This window comes from Kryptolebias marmoratus, linkage group LG20 (assembly GCF_001649575.2).
Source record: "Kryptolebias marmoratus isolate JLee-2015 linkage group LG20, ASM164957v2, whole genome shotgun sequence".
NCBI classification, from domain to species: Eukaryota; Metazoa; Chordata; class Actinopteri; order Cyprinodontiformes; family Rivulidae; genus Kryptolebias; species Kryptolebias marmoratus.
The window spans coordinates 18,534,761-18,552,607 of record NC_051449.1 but is presented as its reverse complement, the minus strand read 5'-3'; the positions used below and the strand labels follow the sequence as shown (position 1 = coordinate 18,552,607).

At 44.4% G+C, this 17,847-nt stretch overlaps 3 protein-coding genes across 4 annotated transcripts in view; 1 reads left to right on the top strand and 2 right to left on the bottom strand.

Moving 5' to 3' along the window:
• The window catches only part of tmbim1a (transmembrane BAX inhibitor motif containing 1a), a 10,319-nt gene extending 6,782 nt beyond the window's left edge, over nt 1-3,537 (top strand). For both annotated transcript variants that reach the window (XM_017420313.3, XM_017420314.3), the window contains exons 4-12: nt 391-455; nt 568-621; nt 724-774; nt 1,034-1,073; nt 1,989-2,026; nt 2,133-2,220; nt 2,316-2,411; nt 2,508-2,561; nt 2,657-3,537. In XM_017420313.3, the coding sequence (XP_017275802.1) occupies nt 391-455; nt 568-621; nt 724-774; nt 1,034-1,073; nt 1,989-2,026; nt 2,133-2,220; nt 2,316-2,411; nt 2,508-2,561; nt 2,657-2,806 (636 nt within the window). In that variant the 3' untranslated portion in view covers nt 2,807-3,537. The remainder of the gene's footprint in view (nt 1-390; nt 456-567; nt 622-723; nt 775-1,033; nt 1,074-1,988; nt 2,027-2,132; nt 2,221-2,315; nt 2,412-2,507; nt 2,562-2,656) is intronic.
• On the bottom strand, nt 3,251-6,698 carry si:ch73-71c20.5 (DUF4748 domain-containing protein). The gene is made up of 3 exons (XM_017420315.3): nt 6,616-6,698; nt 6,163-6,388; nt 3,251-3,845 (listed from the first exon to the last, which is right to left on the bottom strand). The coding sequence occupies exons 1-3, from the start codon at nt 6,683-6,685 to the stop codon at nt 3,677-3,679; spliced, it is 465 nt and encodes a 154-aa protein (XP_017275804.2). The 5' UTR covers nt 6,686-6,698; the 3' UTR covers nt 3,251-3,676.
• Nucleotides 6,699-6,915: 217 nt separating this feature from the next.
• On the bottom strand, nt 6,916-12,789 carry mcm6 (minichromosome maintenance complex component 6). The gene is made up of 18 exons (XM_017420311.3): nt 12,542-12,789; nt 12,300-12,446; nt 11,020-11,130; nt 10,857-10,944; nt 10,618-10,779; nt 10,373-10,538; nt 10,141-10,289; nt 9,898-10,048; nt 9,674-9,815; nt 9,453-9,594; nt 9,269-9,376; nt 8,999-9,154; nt 8,789-8,917; nt 8,246-8,410; nt 7,879-7,999; nt 7,584-7,769; nt 7,353-7,492; nt 6,916-7,264 (listed from the first exon to the last, which is right to left on the bottom strand). The coding sequence occupies exons 1-18, from the start codon at nt 12,637-12,639 to the stop codon at nt 7,154-7,156; spliced, it is 2,472 nt and encodes an 823-aa protein (XP_017275800.1). The 5' UTR covers nt 12,640-12,789; the 3' UTR covers nt 6,916-7,153.
• Nucleotides 12,790-17,847: the final 5,058 nt, after the last annotated feature.

Genomic DNA, 17,847 nt, shown 5'->3' with positions numbered 1-17,847 from the left:
TTTTTTTTTTTTTTTTGTGTAGCTAAACGTCTCCAAAGGAACAATTTGTTTGTTTTTGAAGCCACTTAACACAAACCCATAAATCATTCAGGCACAAAAAGCTCCGACACTCAGTCAGCCGGTGTTGTCTAAGACGTCAGGTGTGACCGTGTAAAGAGTCAGCGTCACAACTTATCTTTGGGGGGGCTTTCTGTGGAAAATGTTATGTACCTGCACGACTATTAATGCACTTAGTGTATAGTGTATATGGGGGGAAATCGGATCAGATTTGAAGTATTTTTCACATCGTTTTTGAAGATTCATCCTCTCCGTTCTAAAATGACAACATGGCCGTTTTCTGGTTGAGCTCACGCCTTCCTGTGTTTGACCCCACGTCTGCCTGTTTTCCAGGTCTACATCATTTTGGCGTCGCAGCTGCTCGTCACCACCGCCATCGTGGCCATATTCACTTTCGCGTGAGTGCATTGCCGCTAAAGTTCCCGCGCCGGGAGCCGATGCAGATTTGCAGTCGCTCATTTGTGACAGCACGGGGTTTGAGTTTTTCCCCTTTTTTCTTGTTTCCCGCAGAGAACCTGTCAAATCGTTTGTACGGAGGAACCAAGCCGTGTACTGGGCGTCGTAGTGAGTTTAACGTCACTACATTAAAATCTCAAACGTTGAAATAAAAGCGAACGAGCTCAGATGCATACTTCTACATTAATAATTGTCTTTTTCCGTTTGAAGTGCCATCTATTTCGTCACCCACATGGTGCTGGTTTGCTGTAAGGGCCCTCGGTGAGTGCTTGGTTTTAACACTGTTTCTGCCTGTATGTGTGTCTGTCTGTTAGCAAAATATCTCATGAACCAGTGGCTGTATTTTAATGAAACTCTCAGAGAGTGATCACTGGATATTCATCTACAACTGATTAACTTTCGGAGTCAGCCCAGTTCAAGATGGCTGCCACGGCTAATAGGAACGCTGGGCCTAAATAATAATGCTGGAGCAACATTACTGTAGCACTGTTTTATTGATTTATTTATTTTTGTTTTTCAGGAGGAAGTTCCCATGGAACATTATTCTGCTGCTCATTTTTGTGAGTCAAACGTCTTGCAGCTGTCCTGGGAAGCAAGAAACTGAAATTTACTGGACTGAAACCAAGTCTATTCTTGGACTAAAATACCGCTGTTTAACTGCTAACTTTAAGTAGCCGTGGCCTTAGTGTTAGAAATAATAACACTGAGCAACGAGTCGGCACACTCCCAACTCTCATCAAACATTCAGTATGTTGTGTTTGATATGTTATCTGTCTGTTATCAGCTCGGACAGCTGAACCACGCACTTTTGCCACCGATAGTCAGACTTACTGCCGAAGTCGTGTTTTCGAACGTTCAGTTTGGAGATTAAAAGCAACTAAAGGCACTCATCGCCAAGAAAGATCCTCCTGAACCATGTCAGGCGGTGCCGTTTGAACGAGTTCACTCCCGTAGTTTTGCAGATATGTTGGATGCGGGTACGCACTCAGTGTAAACAAAGCACTCGGCTGATAACGAGGAAGCGCGAGTCACGGGATCAACCCGCATTAGGCGGCCCGGACTCTGTAAGTAAACAAATATGGCCGCAAGCTTAACGTTTGACTACTGTTTCCGTAGGTAAACAAACACACAGTTAGCGTCCACTTATAGTTTTTCTTACAAATTGTTTTCAGTTAAGGAGACATCGATACGAGGAAAAAAATGTGCCGATTTTGTGCCTTTTTAAACCAGTTTTTATTCCTTTATTTAGCCGTTTTATTCACTTTGTCTCAGTAAAAATTAAAGTATTTGTTTTTTCATATTTAGTAATAAATTGAATTGTGTGATTTTTCTTTTTAGGAGATCAGTGTTTATTTTTCTTATTCAGTCCTTTTATGAGAAGAGATTTTAAACTAATTTTTTTCTTCCCTCCTGTTTGTTTTTGGTTAAACTTTTTTTTTTTAAAGTTGAATATTTTTGTCCTTTTCTTCTTTCAGACCCTGGCTTTGTCCTACATGACCGGGACTATATCCAGGTAAAACAAAACAAAAAAAGATTACAAAACACCCAATATGATTTAAAAAAAGGCCAAGTATTTTTCCACATTTTATGTATTAATTCTGTCTTTTATTTGGTTTTAGTCACTACGACACAAAAGCGGTGTTTCTGGCTCTTGGGATCACTGCGGTCGTGTGCATCGCCGTCACCGTGTTCTGCTTCCAGACGAAGGTGTGTGTGTGTGTGAGAGAGACAGCTTAGACGTTAAATGGCTGCAGCTTGTTTGCTCTGTAACCCATTCGAGCGTGTTCCAACGTGCCCTCTAGGTCGACTTCACCAAGTGTCAGGGCCTTTTCTGTGTCCTCGGGATCGTGATGTTTGTGACCGGCATCATTGCAGCCATTGTGCTCTCCTTCAAATATGTGAGTTGGAGCTGAAGTCGGCGGGGAAACGAACCCATCGGTCACGGCGCCTTCGCGTTGCCGCGTCTCCTAACGACTTGTTTGTCGTCGTTGCAGATTTACTGGCTTCACATGGTTTACGCAGGTTTAGGAGCCATCGTCTTCACCTTGGTGAGTGTTTCACCTCGGAGCCGAGCTCCTGCGGGGTTTTTTTTCCTTTTGTTTTGTTTTCAGATCGCACGCTGATCTTCTCCGTGTTCTCGCAGTTCCTGGCGTACCACACGCAGCTGCTGATCGGAAACAGGAAGCACTCCATCAGTCCGGAGGAGTACGTGTTTGCGGCGCTCTCCATCTACGTCGACATCGTCCAGATCTTCCTGTTCCTGCTGCAGATTATAGGATCCTCCAGCAAATGAGACGGCCGGGGGGGGAGACTGGGAAGCTGTTCTGTACAGTTTTATTTCACACTCTGCTTTTCCAATAAAACTTGTCGTATTTTGTAAGCCGTGAGGCCATCCAGGGAACACGTCTAAGGGCTGAATCTGATTTTGTTAAAATGTAAATTAGACGCAAGAAGATGCACTTATATTTATACGACTATATATAAACACGTACGGGCGTCAGAATGCCAGCTGTTGCCGTGTTTCTCCTCTCGCAGGACCGAAGTGAAGACAAAGTGTCTAAACATTGTTCTCTGCACAGCTCGGTGCTTCCAACAGCAGCCAATGATCTGCTCTACTTCATGTTAGTCTGGCTTTATATTCTACACTTTTACTCAGTCCTATCATCATCGTTACTAAGGTTCAGAAAAGATATTTACTTTATGATTTAAAGGGCTAAATACATTTTTTGTTGTATTGTTAGATTTGTTCCTGCTTTTTAAGTTCAGATAAGGGAATATTTGCAAAAATGAAGGTTTTTATTATTATTATTTACATTAGTGCCATTGTGTTACTTTAAAAATGGCAGTGTCCCTTCTGGTTCTCAAGACTTCATTTAGTATAAATAAACAAAGTCAAAGTTACACCAAAGCCTTTATTCAACTCAAAAACATTGTATGTCACTGGTGTAGGTTAAATGTAAATATACATATCGCTCTTTAAGAGAAGCTGTTTGCTTTTTAATATAAAATAAATTGTTTCTTTGCTGGGGTGTCTTGTGATTCATGTGCAGTGACACCAGTGGTAATTCTTATTTAAATGCACACTGGCCTCTTTTTATTCAATCCTATCTTTCCTCAGTAGTCCAGGATATGATGGGAGTCATATCTGCCACGCAGAGCGTCATTAGTCCAGTTTTACGCTCTGTGCGTGTTGTTGATAGCGACTCCCCTCGTACTCGCCTTCGTTCGATTGTTTCATCCTCCGTCGGACCTTCAGCTGCTTCAGGCGGTTTTTGTCCACCTGCCTCTTGGCCAGAAGGAATCCGATTATGCCCGTGGGTAGTCCTATCATCCTGAACACACAGAGAGAGATGAGACGAAAGAGTGAGACTGAGGAAAATGATCCAGATGCTTAAAGGCAAGAGTTGTAACGCTTCTAAATAAACTGCAATATTTTCAGCTCTGCCCCGAAGCACCATGTTTCGTTAGTGTTACCTAATGGAATAGTTGCTACCTATTTATGTACAAGTTTGAGGCAACAGAGAGAAACTGCTGATTGTTTCCTTAATTTACCAAAGTCACTCTGGTTCCTGTATCTCACCTCCACCGAAGAGGTCATTCTGTCTGTGGACAAGATTACTCAGAAAGTTATGAAGGATGAAAATTTGCAGCAAACATCAAACATGGTACAAGGAAGAAGTGATCAAAGGTCAAGGTCACAGATCAGCCCGTGCTCTAACCCGACAGCTTTACATCAGGAACGCTAAACTGCACAGCTGGACACATTTAGGTCAAGGGTCATCACCACTGATTTCAAGATCATGGGGTCAAAGGTCAAGGTCACAGTTGACCTAGTGCTCTAACTCTGCAACAGTGTAATGAAGGGAAGTCAAACCGCACAGCTGGACACCTCATGGGTCAAAGATGATGCTTGTTGGTTTCAAAGTTCATGGGGTCAAAGGTCAAGGTCACAGGTATACCTCTCTGGTCCTACATGTGACCCTTTTGTTACCTCCACCAAGGAAGTTCTTTCCTGTTGTGTCCATTGGTTTGTTTGCTTGTCTGTTAGACAAGATTAGGTAAAAACTAATGAACAGATTTGGAGGAAATGTTGAGGTTGTCACAAAAAACAAACAAACAGTGGATGAAATTTTGGTGCTGATCCAGATCATGATCTGGATCACAATTTAATCCATGAAAGCAAACTCTGGCCTTGGTGGAGGTTTTTTGGGTTTTCTTTTTCTTTTTTAAGAGTTATTCTGTTGATTGTGGAGTTTGAGCTCATCCCATACAAAGTTCACCTCATTACACAGATCGTGTTTACTGCCAGCTGGCTTGCTTAAACCCAGCTTTTAATTAATTTTGTCATTCAGCCTAAAAATGCTGAAAAAAAAAGTCTGTGCCTAAAATATTTCCCAAGATCGATTTAGATCCAAGCGAGCTCAGCAGAGACTCCACTCTGAACATCTGTAAGGAAACTCCTTGATGTTTTATCAGTCTTTTACTGAAAGTATTTGAACCTTTGATGAACAACCTTCAGAGCGTTGTTAGGCTCTGCTCCGATATAATAGGGGTGCAGCAGAGGCATCTGCATTTCTTATGGGCAAAACAGTATCCAGACAGGACAACATCCTGGCCTCTGAAGTCCTATCAATGCCTTCAGTCAGACGCTTCATGGCACCATGCAGGAAAACAGATTATCTAGCTCCGTTATTCCTTCTGCCATCAAGTTATTCCAGTGGCTCGAGTGGTTTAAACACAATGCTAATCCTTGTTGTTGTGCATATCCACCTGCACTCTCACGCCCATATACACACAAAACAGCAAGTTTTGTGTGTATATGGTAATTCAGTTCGGGTGCCGAACTGAATTACCTCTTGGGGATAAATAATGTTATTTAATCTGGATGAGAGGACAGACAATATTTGGGGCAATTATAATTTTCTGTATTATTATAAACAGTAAACTATAACATGAGAGAAATTATTTTATTTACTTCCAAGACATAAGTGGGAACAGTGTTGGATGATGTGTGTTAATGTTATAAACATTTTGTTATCACTCAGAGAAGCTTCTCATTTTAAATCAGAACCTGACCTCATCTATCCATATAATTTCAGAGACTTAATGAATTGTTGGTGGAGCACACCGACGCTGCCTTGGCAGTGGATAGTGGTCCATCTCCACTATTTACTGTTGTTACTATAAAACAATAAGATGGCAGGAAAGAATTGTTCCAGTGCTGCAGAGGAATAAACTCTTTGGGTGAATTTCTACCTCCTACTTGGAGCAGTGGTTCCCAACCCTGGAGGGTCACTATCCTGCATGTTTTAGTTGTTTCTCTGCTTTGAATGACTGAGTGATTAAAAGGCTTCTGCAGAACCTGAAGACCTGCTGAAGATCAGGGAAACAACTAAAACATGCAGGATAGTGTTCCTCCAGAGTTGGGAATTACTTACAATTTAACCCCCAAATAAAATCCTTCATCATTTTTTCTTGCTCCTCTTTTGTGCCAACAAAAAATACAAGCAAATATGTTCATTTATTTCACGCATACCTCCCCTTTTTATGTCACTTTTGCATCAAAATAAAACCTCTGTTGGTGTTTGTAGTAGTACGTGAGACGCTGCACACAGGCAGGGGTGTGAGCAGGGAGTGGCGCAGACTCACCAGGCATAGCCTATCTTCATCATGGGGTTCTTCGCCTTCCTCCTGGGGATGTATTCAGGACCCTCCGGCTCCTCCTCCTCGGCCCCGCCGCCGGCCGGGCTCTGCGGTCCGGCCCTGGAGCTCCACAGCCCGGCAGAGGGGGAGACGTGGAGCCGCGAACGGTGACACGCTGCTGGGGTCAGGAGGCGCTGCGTGAGGAGCAACCGGCAGGGAGCAAGGTGCAAACCTGAGGGGTCAATTTAAGCTTTTTTTAAAACAACTTTGACGACCTCTTATTAGGATGTACGCATGCTGATAAAAGTGAGAACACGAAACAAAACATCTAAAAAACAAAAAGGTAACGAAGTCGTGAAACCACACCAAAGACAACCTCATTTATTAAGTTATAAATAAAACCTGCTAATGTGTCAAATTCACTAATGGTGACCATTTTCGTCTGTAACAATGTTTCACCTGTCAGAGCTGTTCGCACCGCAGTCACACAGGAGGCCGCCATGTTTGTTGAGCAACAACAAACGCACATGCGCAGTACATCTTTACGTAAACATGAAGGCTCAATCTAGTGGTCAAAACGGGTATTGCACTAATATAAAATTCACCAAAACACGAGTTTACAAAAGCATTTTTTTAATAATTGAACTAACATTTTAAACTCTCTTTATGAAAGTTACAAAAAAACATCAACTTGGAAACATGTTTTTAAACCTAGGTGTGTATGTCTATTATACATTTTCAGAAAGAAATGAGCACTTACACAGTTCAGACAAGTTTAATTGACTGAAAAAAAAGTCAAAAACATTTGGAAGAAACAGCAGCATATTTACAACACCTTACTTTCCCCCTAGAACCTCAGAATTTCTTCTTTGTACAGCTGAGGTCAACTCAAAAAGTCAGTCCAACAGCATCTCCAACACTTGCACACGGTACATATGAGCATCGGCAAAACGTCACAAACGCCAGTTGTGTTGTTTAAAGCTGTAAAGAGGAGGATTTAGTCCTCCAGGATGTAGTTCGGGTTCACGACCAGAACAGCGTCTTCCTCTGTGCTCTCGGACTCGGAGCCCTTCAGTCCTGCCTGAGACAGCTCGATGAGGATGTGATCCTGAAAGCAGAAGCAGAATTTAAAGTTTAAAACACACAGGAGTGAAATTAAACGTCTTAAATTAAATTATTACTGAGGGTTGACTCACATAGTGCACCAGCCTGTGGATGACCTTCTCTATCAGTCCCTTCTTGTTGATCAGCTCTTCTTCGGAGTCGATCTCTGACTCGATCTCCTTCAGATACCAGTTAACCACTGAGGTTTTCTTCAGCTCCTCCTCTTCCTCAGCTGCGACAAAGGAGGAAAATTAGCACAATGGTCGGGTGAAGCACAACCCCGGGGTGGGAAGAGACAAACGGGAGCAGGGTCGCCTCTTTACCGTCCTCCGTTCGGCGCAGATGCAGGACCAGCAGGTTGGAGATGCGTTTGTAGTCAGCGAAGGACAGGCGGAGGGACGGTTTGGGCTGGGCGCCGGGCTCGGCGTGACCGTTTACACCGTCGGCGTGGCCGTTAATACCATCAGCATGACCGTTGATGCCATTTACTCCATTTGGGATGTTGTTTCCTGCAAAAAAAAAAAACAAAACGGTTGGTTCACAGGTCTCAGCCAGCAGTGCGAGCGTGCGTGTAAACGAACACGTCTACACGGAGAGTTAAATGAGTTGCGACCCTACCGTCCTCCTGCTGCTCCTCCTCCAGCTCGTCCTCCTGCTCCAGGTTGACGTCAGGCGTCTCCACTCGGATGATGGACTTGTTGAGGAGACGGAAGGCTTCCTTCACGTGCTTGGGCTGCACCTGGAGGCATGAAGAGGGGAAAAAAGCAAACATCAGTTTTTGTATCAATCATACACATTTACCTTTATAATCGCCTGGTAACGACTTTACTCCTGTCATCACATACATCATGAACCACCGGACTGTTTTCAATAAATAAAACATTTAGAAAGTTATTACTGGATGAACCAAGATGGCTGCTCAGTTAATTCTACATCTCTCCCTGCACCTTCAGCGCCTCTGAACGGGTCCTTTTTGCCGCCGTACCTCGTCACAGCAGTGCATGCGGGCCATGGCCTCCGAAAGGCGGATCATGCTCTCCAGCTGCCGCACCGTTATCCTCCAGGCAGATTTGGACACGCTGCCCGAGCCGTCGCGCTGCCGGAGACGCTTGTACTGCTCGACGATGAACTCCTCAGATTCACTGGAGATCTGCAAAACGCACACGGGGACAGAACCGTAACACCCAGGGCCGCCGAAAGGCAAAAGGAGGAGGGCGATAAAGGGTTAGAACTTAGACAATAACACAGATATTGACCTAAAATTTGGTGTCAATATAGTTGAGAGTCATTCACAACACATAGTACCCTTAACTATAGGTGTCAACCCTGTTTGTCTGGACCGGTAGTAGCTGACAGTCGCCCCCAATGCATACTTTGAGCACGGCGCCTCAACATAATGTTATTTTTGAGATTTGACCGAAAAAAACTACAATTTTTTTCCTACATCAACAAGAAATGTCAACTAAAAATCATGACAAATAAAATAAAATGAAGTCAGTGCATACTTAAACCCAGAGCACACACACACCTTGGGTTTGAACTGCCTGGCGAAGAGCAGGTATCTGCGGATCTCGTCCAGAGAGTACAGTCTGTCCACAGACTCCTCCACACGCGAGTGCAGGTCCACGATCCGCCTGGCGATGGCGTAATCTGTAACCTGAAGGTGCAAGAAGTAGAAGTTGAAGACGTGCAACGGAGAGCACACAAAACGGCCGCTTTAAGAGGAATTCAGCGGCACCTCGTTACATTCGTCCACCAGGATGAAGAAGAGGTCGAAGCGGCTCATGATGGGGGCCGTCAGGTTGACGTTCTGCTTCAGGCTCTTGCTGCGGTCGTAGCGCCCGCTGACGGGGTTGGCGGCAGCCAGGATGGAGGTGCGAGCGTTCAGGGTGGCCTGAAACAAAACTCGGATTGAAACTCCACAGAGAAAGAAAAAACAAATCCAACCTTTTCCCCGCTTGTATTTGAGGCCCTTGAGGGCCAGTTCTGTCAGGTCTGCGAGCGTCACCTTGACTCCAGCCTTGGTGATGCTGATCGTCTGCTGCTCCATGGCTTCGTGAATGGCCACCTGGTCCTTGAGGTCCATCTTATCAAACTCATCAATACAACACACGCCCTGGGAGAGGTATCAGGGACATTTTTAGGAACAGAACGAACAGACAGTCAAGACAGCCTCAGCTCCTGATTCTCACGTTGTCTGCGAGCATCAGAGCTCCAGCCTCGATGACGAACTCGTGTGACTCCTCGTCTCGGACCACGGCCGCCGTCAGACCCGCAGCGCTGCTGGCCTTCCCGCTGGTGTACACGGCTCTGGGACTGAACTCCTCCACGTGCCTGTCCACGCAGATCCATTCAGTTAAAACAAAAAACAAACAACAATCATTTGGTTTACAGCACAATCTGAGCTACTAACTTCAGGAACTGGCTCTTTGCTGTGCTCGGGTCTCCCACAATGCAGACGTTGACGTCCCCTCTCAGGGAGGTTCCCTCCATGGTCGTCTTGGGAACGCCCCCGAACAGCATGAGCAGGATGCCCCGCTTCACCTCGTCATTGCCTGCGGGATCGACAATCGGCCACGTTTAAAGGACACGGCCTGGCGGCTGCAGGGAGGACGCGGCAGAGGGCCGATCACTGACCGTGGATGGTGGGGAAGAGGCTGGTGCACAGGTTGTGGTACAGGTTTTTGTCCTGGCTCATCTCGAACACCTTTTCCCACTCCTTCTCCGTCATCTGGCTCTTGATGCTTTCGGCGGTTTGCTCCTCGTCCCGCAGCTCCTTCCCACCAAACTACAACAGAAAAAAACAAAACAGGACAAGAGTTGTATTTCCTCTGCGTGCACAACAACGACAGTGTTTTCGCTGCAGCGAGTGGTTCTTACTCGTGGGTTGGTTGGGGCAACGTTGCAGGCCAGGAAGGCCAGTCTGTAGGACAGCTCTCTGACACCCAGAGCCTTCAGTCCTCTTAAACCCTCCGACTCGAAGCCCCGGGAACCTCCGGCCACACGAGTGCTGGTCTCTGACCGCACGCCTGGGGAAACAACACCCACGCAGATGATTAGGAGACCGAAGGGCGCGACGAAGCGTTTCGTTTCCCGAGAGTAAAAACCGCACCAGGAGTGCTGAGCTGAGAGACGTCCGGCACGACGATGAGGGTCCCGGTGAAGTCGCAGCGGTCGCCGGCCTGAGCCATCTCCACAGCTTCCGCCCTCAGGACGATCTCGAGGGAGCGCGGGATGGAGCCCCGCGGCAGCTCCGCCTGCGTCTCCTGGATCCGCACCTGGCCCAACGAGAAGCGGACCTGGATCAGAACCCGCGCGGCAACGCTGCCTTCGCGACGCGGCCACCCCGTGCTTTACCTTCTGGAAGTCGATGAACTTGGACTTGTGCGTGTCGAGGTGGAAGCGGGAGCGGTTGCTGCAGACGGGGTTTCTGCAGATGGTCGGCGGGGAGTACTTGAACTGCTGAGGGACGTCCTTGATCAGCGCCTGGCAATCCATGCACAGGAAGGTACCGCTCACCTGCAAGCGCAACATTTCACCGAGTTACTACACCGCCCATCTGTGAGGCGCTCTGCTGAAGGGGCGGAGCTTCTTACCAGCTCAGGGTGCACTGGGTGCGTCCTCACCACCTGACCGCTAATCTTCACCAGGGTACCGATACGCAGTGAGGACAGCTCACGGATCCTGGAACAGAAACACCATCAGTGTTTTCCTACACCTTCAACAAGTCGGCCGAGTTAGGACCCTACGGCGTCTTACTTGTGTCTGGTGGGCAGATCCTCGATGGCGACGTAGAACTCCTTGTTCAGAGGAACATTCCCGTGATCCCGAGCAAAGTTGCGCACAGCTCGGCACAGGTAGGGATACACTCTGAAAACAAAGTTTCCCCTCGGGTTAATCCACAAATAAACCCCACCTGAGCTGAGCTCATGAAGAGTACCCATAATTCAATTTTACCGCCTGTTACCTCCTATTTGAGAGAAAATCGTGACACTTTAATTTATACCTTTAGGTTCAAACTCAATCTTTGGGGTGAATAAAGGTGTATTAAAAGTTATTTAACCAAACTGATTAACATTATTCTAACCACCCATCAATGAGCATTTGCTGGAAGTTTCATTGTAATCTTTAAAGATTTTAAAGATTTGTAGGAAATGTGACTTTTTTTTTGCGGTGGACAGCACCTTTTCACGTTGTTCAACGTTAATTAATTAGCCCAAACTTTTGAGATTCATTCTTTTTAATCCAGATACATGATCTGGGTAGCATTTAAAAGTTACCAGAGCTACCACCAGAAAGAAAAATGAAATATAATATATATATATATATATATATATATATATATATGTGTGTGTTTTTGTATATTTTTGTATAATGTCGTCTCGACAGAAGTCTGGTCTCTATCCTAACTCGCCCCTCCTGGCTGGACCAGGAAACTTCACGGCGATGGAAACGGTTTCTAAACCTCCCGACCATCAGGCTGGTTCAAAGAAGGCTGCTGGTTCTCGACTCCGCCCGGGAAGAAAACTGCATCCGTTCCATTTTTGGTAAAGAGCCACATGCAATCCTACCTCTTTCTTATTAAATTTACAGTAATTATTGATGTTGGTCAGTTAGCTGCCGTGCTACGATAAACCAAGAACCTGATCTTGTTAATAAACATCACAGCACCGGTTAGTTTGGCATCACTGAGGTCAGAGAGCGAGCCTTAGGAGGATCTGTGTTGACGCATTATCAGATTTTACTGCATTATTCTAACCAGCGGTTGGTCGACAAGCTGAAATGGTTTCATGAAAAACCGGACAAGCTTTGCATCACTGATCGTCTTGATTATCTCCAGGAGTGTCTTTAATCTCAAATGTACAGCGAGTGTGTTCAGTGTTTTATAGAACTTGACTGCCCCCTGCTGGAGCCTGGTGCAACACCTTCGCCTCCCTAAGAAAACCTCTTGATCCGCCTCTGGATCCAGCTGTTTGTTTTAACATATCCCTCCCCTGTTAGCAGATCATGAGAGTGACGGGTCCGGGAGATGGGCTCACCTGTAGTACTCCTCCTGGATGGTGGTGGCCAGCTCCTGGTTGAAGCCCTCCAGGTCGGTGAAGCTCACCAGCAGGGTGTTCCTCTCGGGCCGGATCAGCTCCTCGGCCTCCCGGACGTACTTCACCTCCCCATCCCCGCTCTGAAACCTGATCAAAACGAACACGTAATAATAAAAATAAAGGTTTAACACACAAATCACGTCGCAGCGCAGCACCGGATCCGTGTAGTGAGGCCGACTTACTCCTCCAAGAAAGCCTGGAACAACTTCTGGCACTTCTCGGACAGCTCATCCTTCACCATCGTCCCGGCGTTCTCCGCGGCTGCTGAGGCAACATCCATGCTGAGAGTCGGTCCAAGCGCGGGATGAGGGAAAAAACCAAACAAAAAAAACAAAACAAAAGAGTCAAAAACTGCAGCGAATTTCCACACCGGCTCACACGGCTGCACGCGGCTCGCTCGCCTTCGTCACAAACAGGAGAGACGTTTCGCGCGAAAACAACCCCCTCCAGAGCACGTGACGTTTGGCGCGCCGCTCTCGACCAATCCGCGCGGGCCTTCGACCGTTTTCCGGGATCGCAGCCAATCGGAGGAGAGGAGACGCAAAAGCTCGCGCGTCTTTTCCCCGCGAAACGCTTCCGCCGCTTCAGCCGGCCGTTTTTTACAGTCAGGCTTCGTCATATCTGCCTAAAACTGACTAAACCTTTTAAATTCAGGAGCAGCAGATGTTTTGAGGTTTGATAACATCAATAAGACTAAATGAAGTCTCAAAGTAAATATTTTGTTGTAGATGTCTCAATAACAACCGCTAGGTGGCAGTAATTACTCAGATTTTGATTTGTTTAAACTGTAAACTATGCTGTCATTAATAGTGACACAACGAAACTCACACCACTCAGTGTAATCTCTTGTATATAATAGTATACTGCAATATAATAATATAATCACTTCTAAAGCTAAATTTCCCAATATTAAGTCCAATATCAAGATTTTAAATACTTGTCAGTCAGTATTTGCAGAGGCCTTTTTGCTGTGGTGTTTTCTGTTCAGGAGATTTTATTGTTTCAAGCCAGTGTGTTTTATCAATGCAAATACTACAAATGATGACCAGTTTAATGACTGACACGTTTTAGGAGTAATAACAACAATAAATACTAAATAATAATGAGCTGTGGTTCAGACTTGTTGCTTCAGTCCTGAGTGATCAGACTGCATTCAGGTAGCACTAAATACAGGTCTGAATGGCCTCAGTGTGCACTGAAAACGTCTTCACCCAGACCATCTTCGGAAGTGGTCTGGACCGCTTTCAGCCGCATCTTTGTTAGTCTGAACACAATCCGTCCTGAACTCCACCGGAGGCCCTCCTACTGAACTGGTGTGAGCACACACCGCATTCGCAGAGTTTTTACCTGGAAGGATAAAAAAAGAAATGAAAGGTTTGCTCAATTGCTGGATGATTAAAGATAATTAAACAGTCAACAGAACTGGAAGTGGCAGAACTGAAGATGTTGAGGTTCTCCTTGGGAGGGACAAGGATGGACAGGATTAGGAATGAGGTCATCAGAGGTCCAGCACAGGTTGAACAGCTGGGAGATAAAGTTAGAGGTCAGACTGAGACAGTTTGGACATGTGCAGAGGAGGGACAATGGGTATATTGGTAGAAGGATGTTAGAGATGCAGCTGCCAGGAAGAAGACGAAGAGGAGACATATGGAAGCAGTTAGAGAGGACATGGAGGGAGTTGGAGTGAAGACAGAGGACACAGAAGACAGAGTTAGATGGAGGAGGATGACTCGCTGTGGAGACCCCTGAAAAAGGGAACAACTAAAAAAACAAAAGAAGAAACATCCATGAGAATATTTGTTTATTTTTTGGGCAAAATCTTTAGCAAACTGTTTATTAAAATCCTTAATAAAAATATCCCATAAACAAAGTGGATTACCAGGATACAATCTTTTGAGGTTTTCTTTGCTTTAACGTTGATTCTGGTTGTTTTTGGATCCGCTGTGTTCACTGTAATCTACAGCAAGTTGTGTCAATCACAGGCCAATTTGAGCAGCATTATGTTGCATTATAATCACCTAACTAAACACAGAACTGATGTTATGTTCACAGTAAATCTGTGTAAAACAGTTGACGGCTGTCAGTCCACAGAGTTTAAATACAATGGATTTTTACTGGTTCAAATCTTGAGTCTTTGCTCTCACACTGACCTCTGTGAACTCACTAATCATTGCATGCACATTTCCTTCTAATACGTTTGTTAGGTAATTAAGTGTGTTAAGAGATAACTTTATAAAAATACAACTCAAATAGCTCTAAACTGTGTTTTGTCAAACTAATAATATAGTTCAGATATCTGGATGTACTGTCATATTTATAGAAACATCAGCAGACCTGCTGTCACACTGTTTGTTGTTCAGCTGACAGCTGACTGGGACGTAGTTACATCTTCATCTGCATACAGCAGATAGCTGATGTCTAATTTCAAAAACGTTTAGGGCTACGAGTGTGTCCACTGAATAAGACAGGACAAACAAATAGGAAAATGCATCACAAGACAGAATCTTCTTCCTCTCTAAATCAGCAGATCGTGCCATTAAAAAACAGGAAAAAATATTATAATATTAAAATTCAAAGTGGAAACAAATGCCTCTTTATTATTTTGTATTTCTTTATTTTTAATCTACAGTTAATAATTGCAAATTAAAAAATAAACAAAAAAACATGTAAACTGTGCAGAACTACACAAGAAAGAATAGATATAAAAAGCTGAAGCTTAACCAGAGTGTTTTTTTAAAAAAATCAGTCATTCGGGAATATTTATTAGGTTTATTTATCAGTGTTTTCTTTAGGAATGAGGCTAATAAACGTGATTAAACGTGTATGTCTGTCCGCACGGAACAAAACTGAAGCTCCTGGAGGAAACGTGAGGAAAATGTTAAGAAGAAAACCATCTGATTTCTGTTCAACAATCCCTCTATCTGTCGCTGAGCTCCCGTCATTCTCACGCCTCCACCTGCTGAGGTCAACTCAAACCCTCCTGGCAGCCTATTGGTTTCACCTGTCACATTGTCTGAACCCGACAGGAACAAGGCAGGAAGTTGTTGCAGGTCATTTGGACCCGGCCCAATCTCTCCCTTTTTTATTTCTTCTTTTTGTCTTGACCTCTGGTTTTCCCACAATTGTTCAGCAGCAGGAAGCTCAGCCCGGCTGAACAAGAGGGAACCTGGCCATCTGTAAGACGAACTCACAAAACCCCACACACACTCAAGATCTGTGCCATGGTGGCTCAGAGAATACTAGCTACAAGCAACATTAAATACCCCCCAAACCTGTATATATAAGGAATTACACCCCCTGACTAAGAGAACTAGTCTATACCTGTAATATTAAGACACATTCAGATTCAGGCGCAGGACGCAGGAGCAGATCGAACACCTAATGAGGTGACACTCTTGCATACAGACGCAAAACCAGCTTGTGCTGAGAAATGAAAACCTTTGATGGAGTCTGGTTTTGTGGTGGCAGGTGACAAACAAAACAATGGGTACAAACAGTTGTGCGAGAAGCAGGATATGAACAAGAAGAGAGAGCAAAATATGGTTTAAAGGGGATATTTCCTGGCTTGTTTGTGTTTAGGCTGTGACACATTGTCATTGTTAAGGCGGTGTGCTCTTATGCACTAACGCTGAAACCAAACTGACCCACATTAGGGGTCTTAACATGAGTTAAATCAAACTGAATTTAATGTCACTGGATCGTGCTAGTCTTGTCATAATGGTTGTCAGGGACTGAAGTCCTTACAGCGGTTAATCAAACAGTCTAAATTGGGACTTCAGCTATAATTTGGAAATGAAAGTATAAACACTCAGGAAGCTAACCAGAAGCTCTGCACATGAACAGTCTTGCCCCTTCACACTAACTCTGTGTATATAAATCTTTATATCTCCAACACCTAAGCTTCAGCGACAGCTAATCTGACAGAAACTTTACGATATTCCTGATGGAAGTGCCCCAGGCTGCACTCAAAGTGCCACAGCTAACTGCTGCTGCTGTTTGCACTTGCAAATAATTCTGTAAATAACTATTTCTGCTTCTTCGAACCGAGTTCAGAAAGCCATCTACGACAGGTAAGACATTAACTGTTCATCACCTTACCAAAGAGCTACACTTCAAAAGATTCAAACTATTCCTTAAACACGTTCGCAGCTGTTTTTGCAATGATAACTTTTTATTTTATCTTTTGAACTACAACTTTTCCCCCCACCAAACGTCTGTGTTTGTCTCCATTTTGGGATGGTAGTGGCTCAGGATTTGTCCTGTAACTGGAGGGTTGCCAGTTCGAACCCCCATTTTGTCTGTCTCAGCCGTTGTGTCCTTGGGCAAGACACTTTACCCACCTTACCTTCTGGTGGTGGTCAGAGGGTTCGGTGGCGCCGGTGTGATGGCGGCCTCACTTCTGTCAGTCTACAATGTAGCTCACCACCATCAGTGTGTGAATGATTGTAGTGTGAAGTGCTTTGGGGTCTTTGGACTAGATAAAGCGCTAAATAAGTGCAAACCATTTACCATTTTAACTCGTAGCCCAGAGAGAAACCCTGAGACGAATGCTAATACTTGTAATAGGCTTACTTCAGAGACTATTAATCTTAACTCTGTAAATCTGAATCAAGCAGCTGTTTCAGATCGTGTTTAACGTCAGCGAGGCTGCCGGCAGGGTCATGTTTGATGTTCATCGTGGAGTAGCATGTTCGATATCACATTAGCTATTTTATGATCTTTAATTGGTTTTCTGTCTCTTGTGTTTTCAGCACTTTAGGTACTGCAGTTGTTTTCAAAAGTGCTCCATAAATAAACTTGACTTTTTAGATGAATCCCACAGTTTGTGCAATAAAAATAACCCACTGATGGACAGCCTTGCCCACTCTGCCTGATGTAAGAATGATGACAAAAATTTGTTTAGTCATGAACGTGACCCTTTCATCCACACGTATGCTTTGTTTTTTATCTGTGCATTGTTTTATTTTTAGGAAGAAGACTAAATAAATCAAGAATAAACCAGAAAAATTGCATTTCTTAGGAAAATGCAGTGTAAATGCTTATTGCTTAATGATTTAGCTGAAACCTGGTAAAGAAGCTGAAACTGTGAACTGTCAATGAAAGTTGATTTTGAGCCGTTGAAGTCGTAGCCAAAAATAGTTGCTGAAATTTGCTGAAAAGGCTGATACTGGGCAAAACAAAAGCTTAGAGTAGCAGAGACAAGACAAGAGATGGGCCAAAAAAGAATAAATCTACAACAGAAAGCTAAATAGGAAGATAGATGTAGTAAGAAGGAGGAGAAAAAGCATAAAGGAGTAGAAATCAAATCAAAAATATAAAAGAAGCACCAAAAACAGCCTAACAAAACCTAAAAACATCAGAAAAAAAACTTGAAAAAAGCCTAAAAAACAGAAACAGCAGAACAGAGCTTAGAAACTATGGGGCGCCGTTTGTAAAGGAGCTTGTGCTCAAAATTCATGCCTAAATTTTGTCACATTTAGCTTCAAAC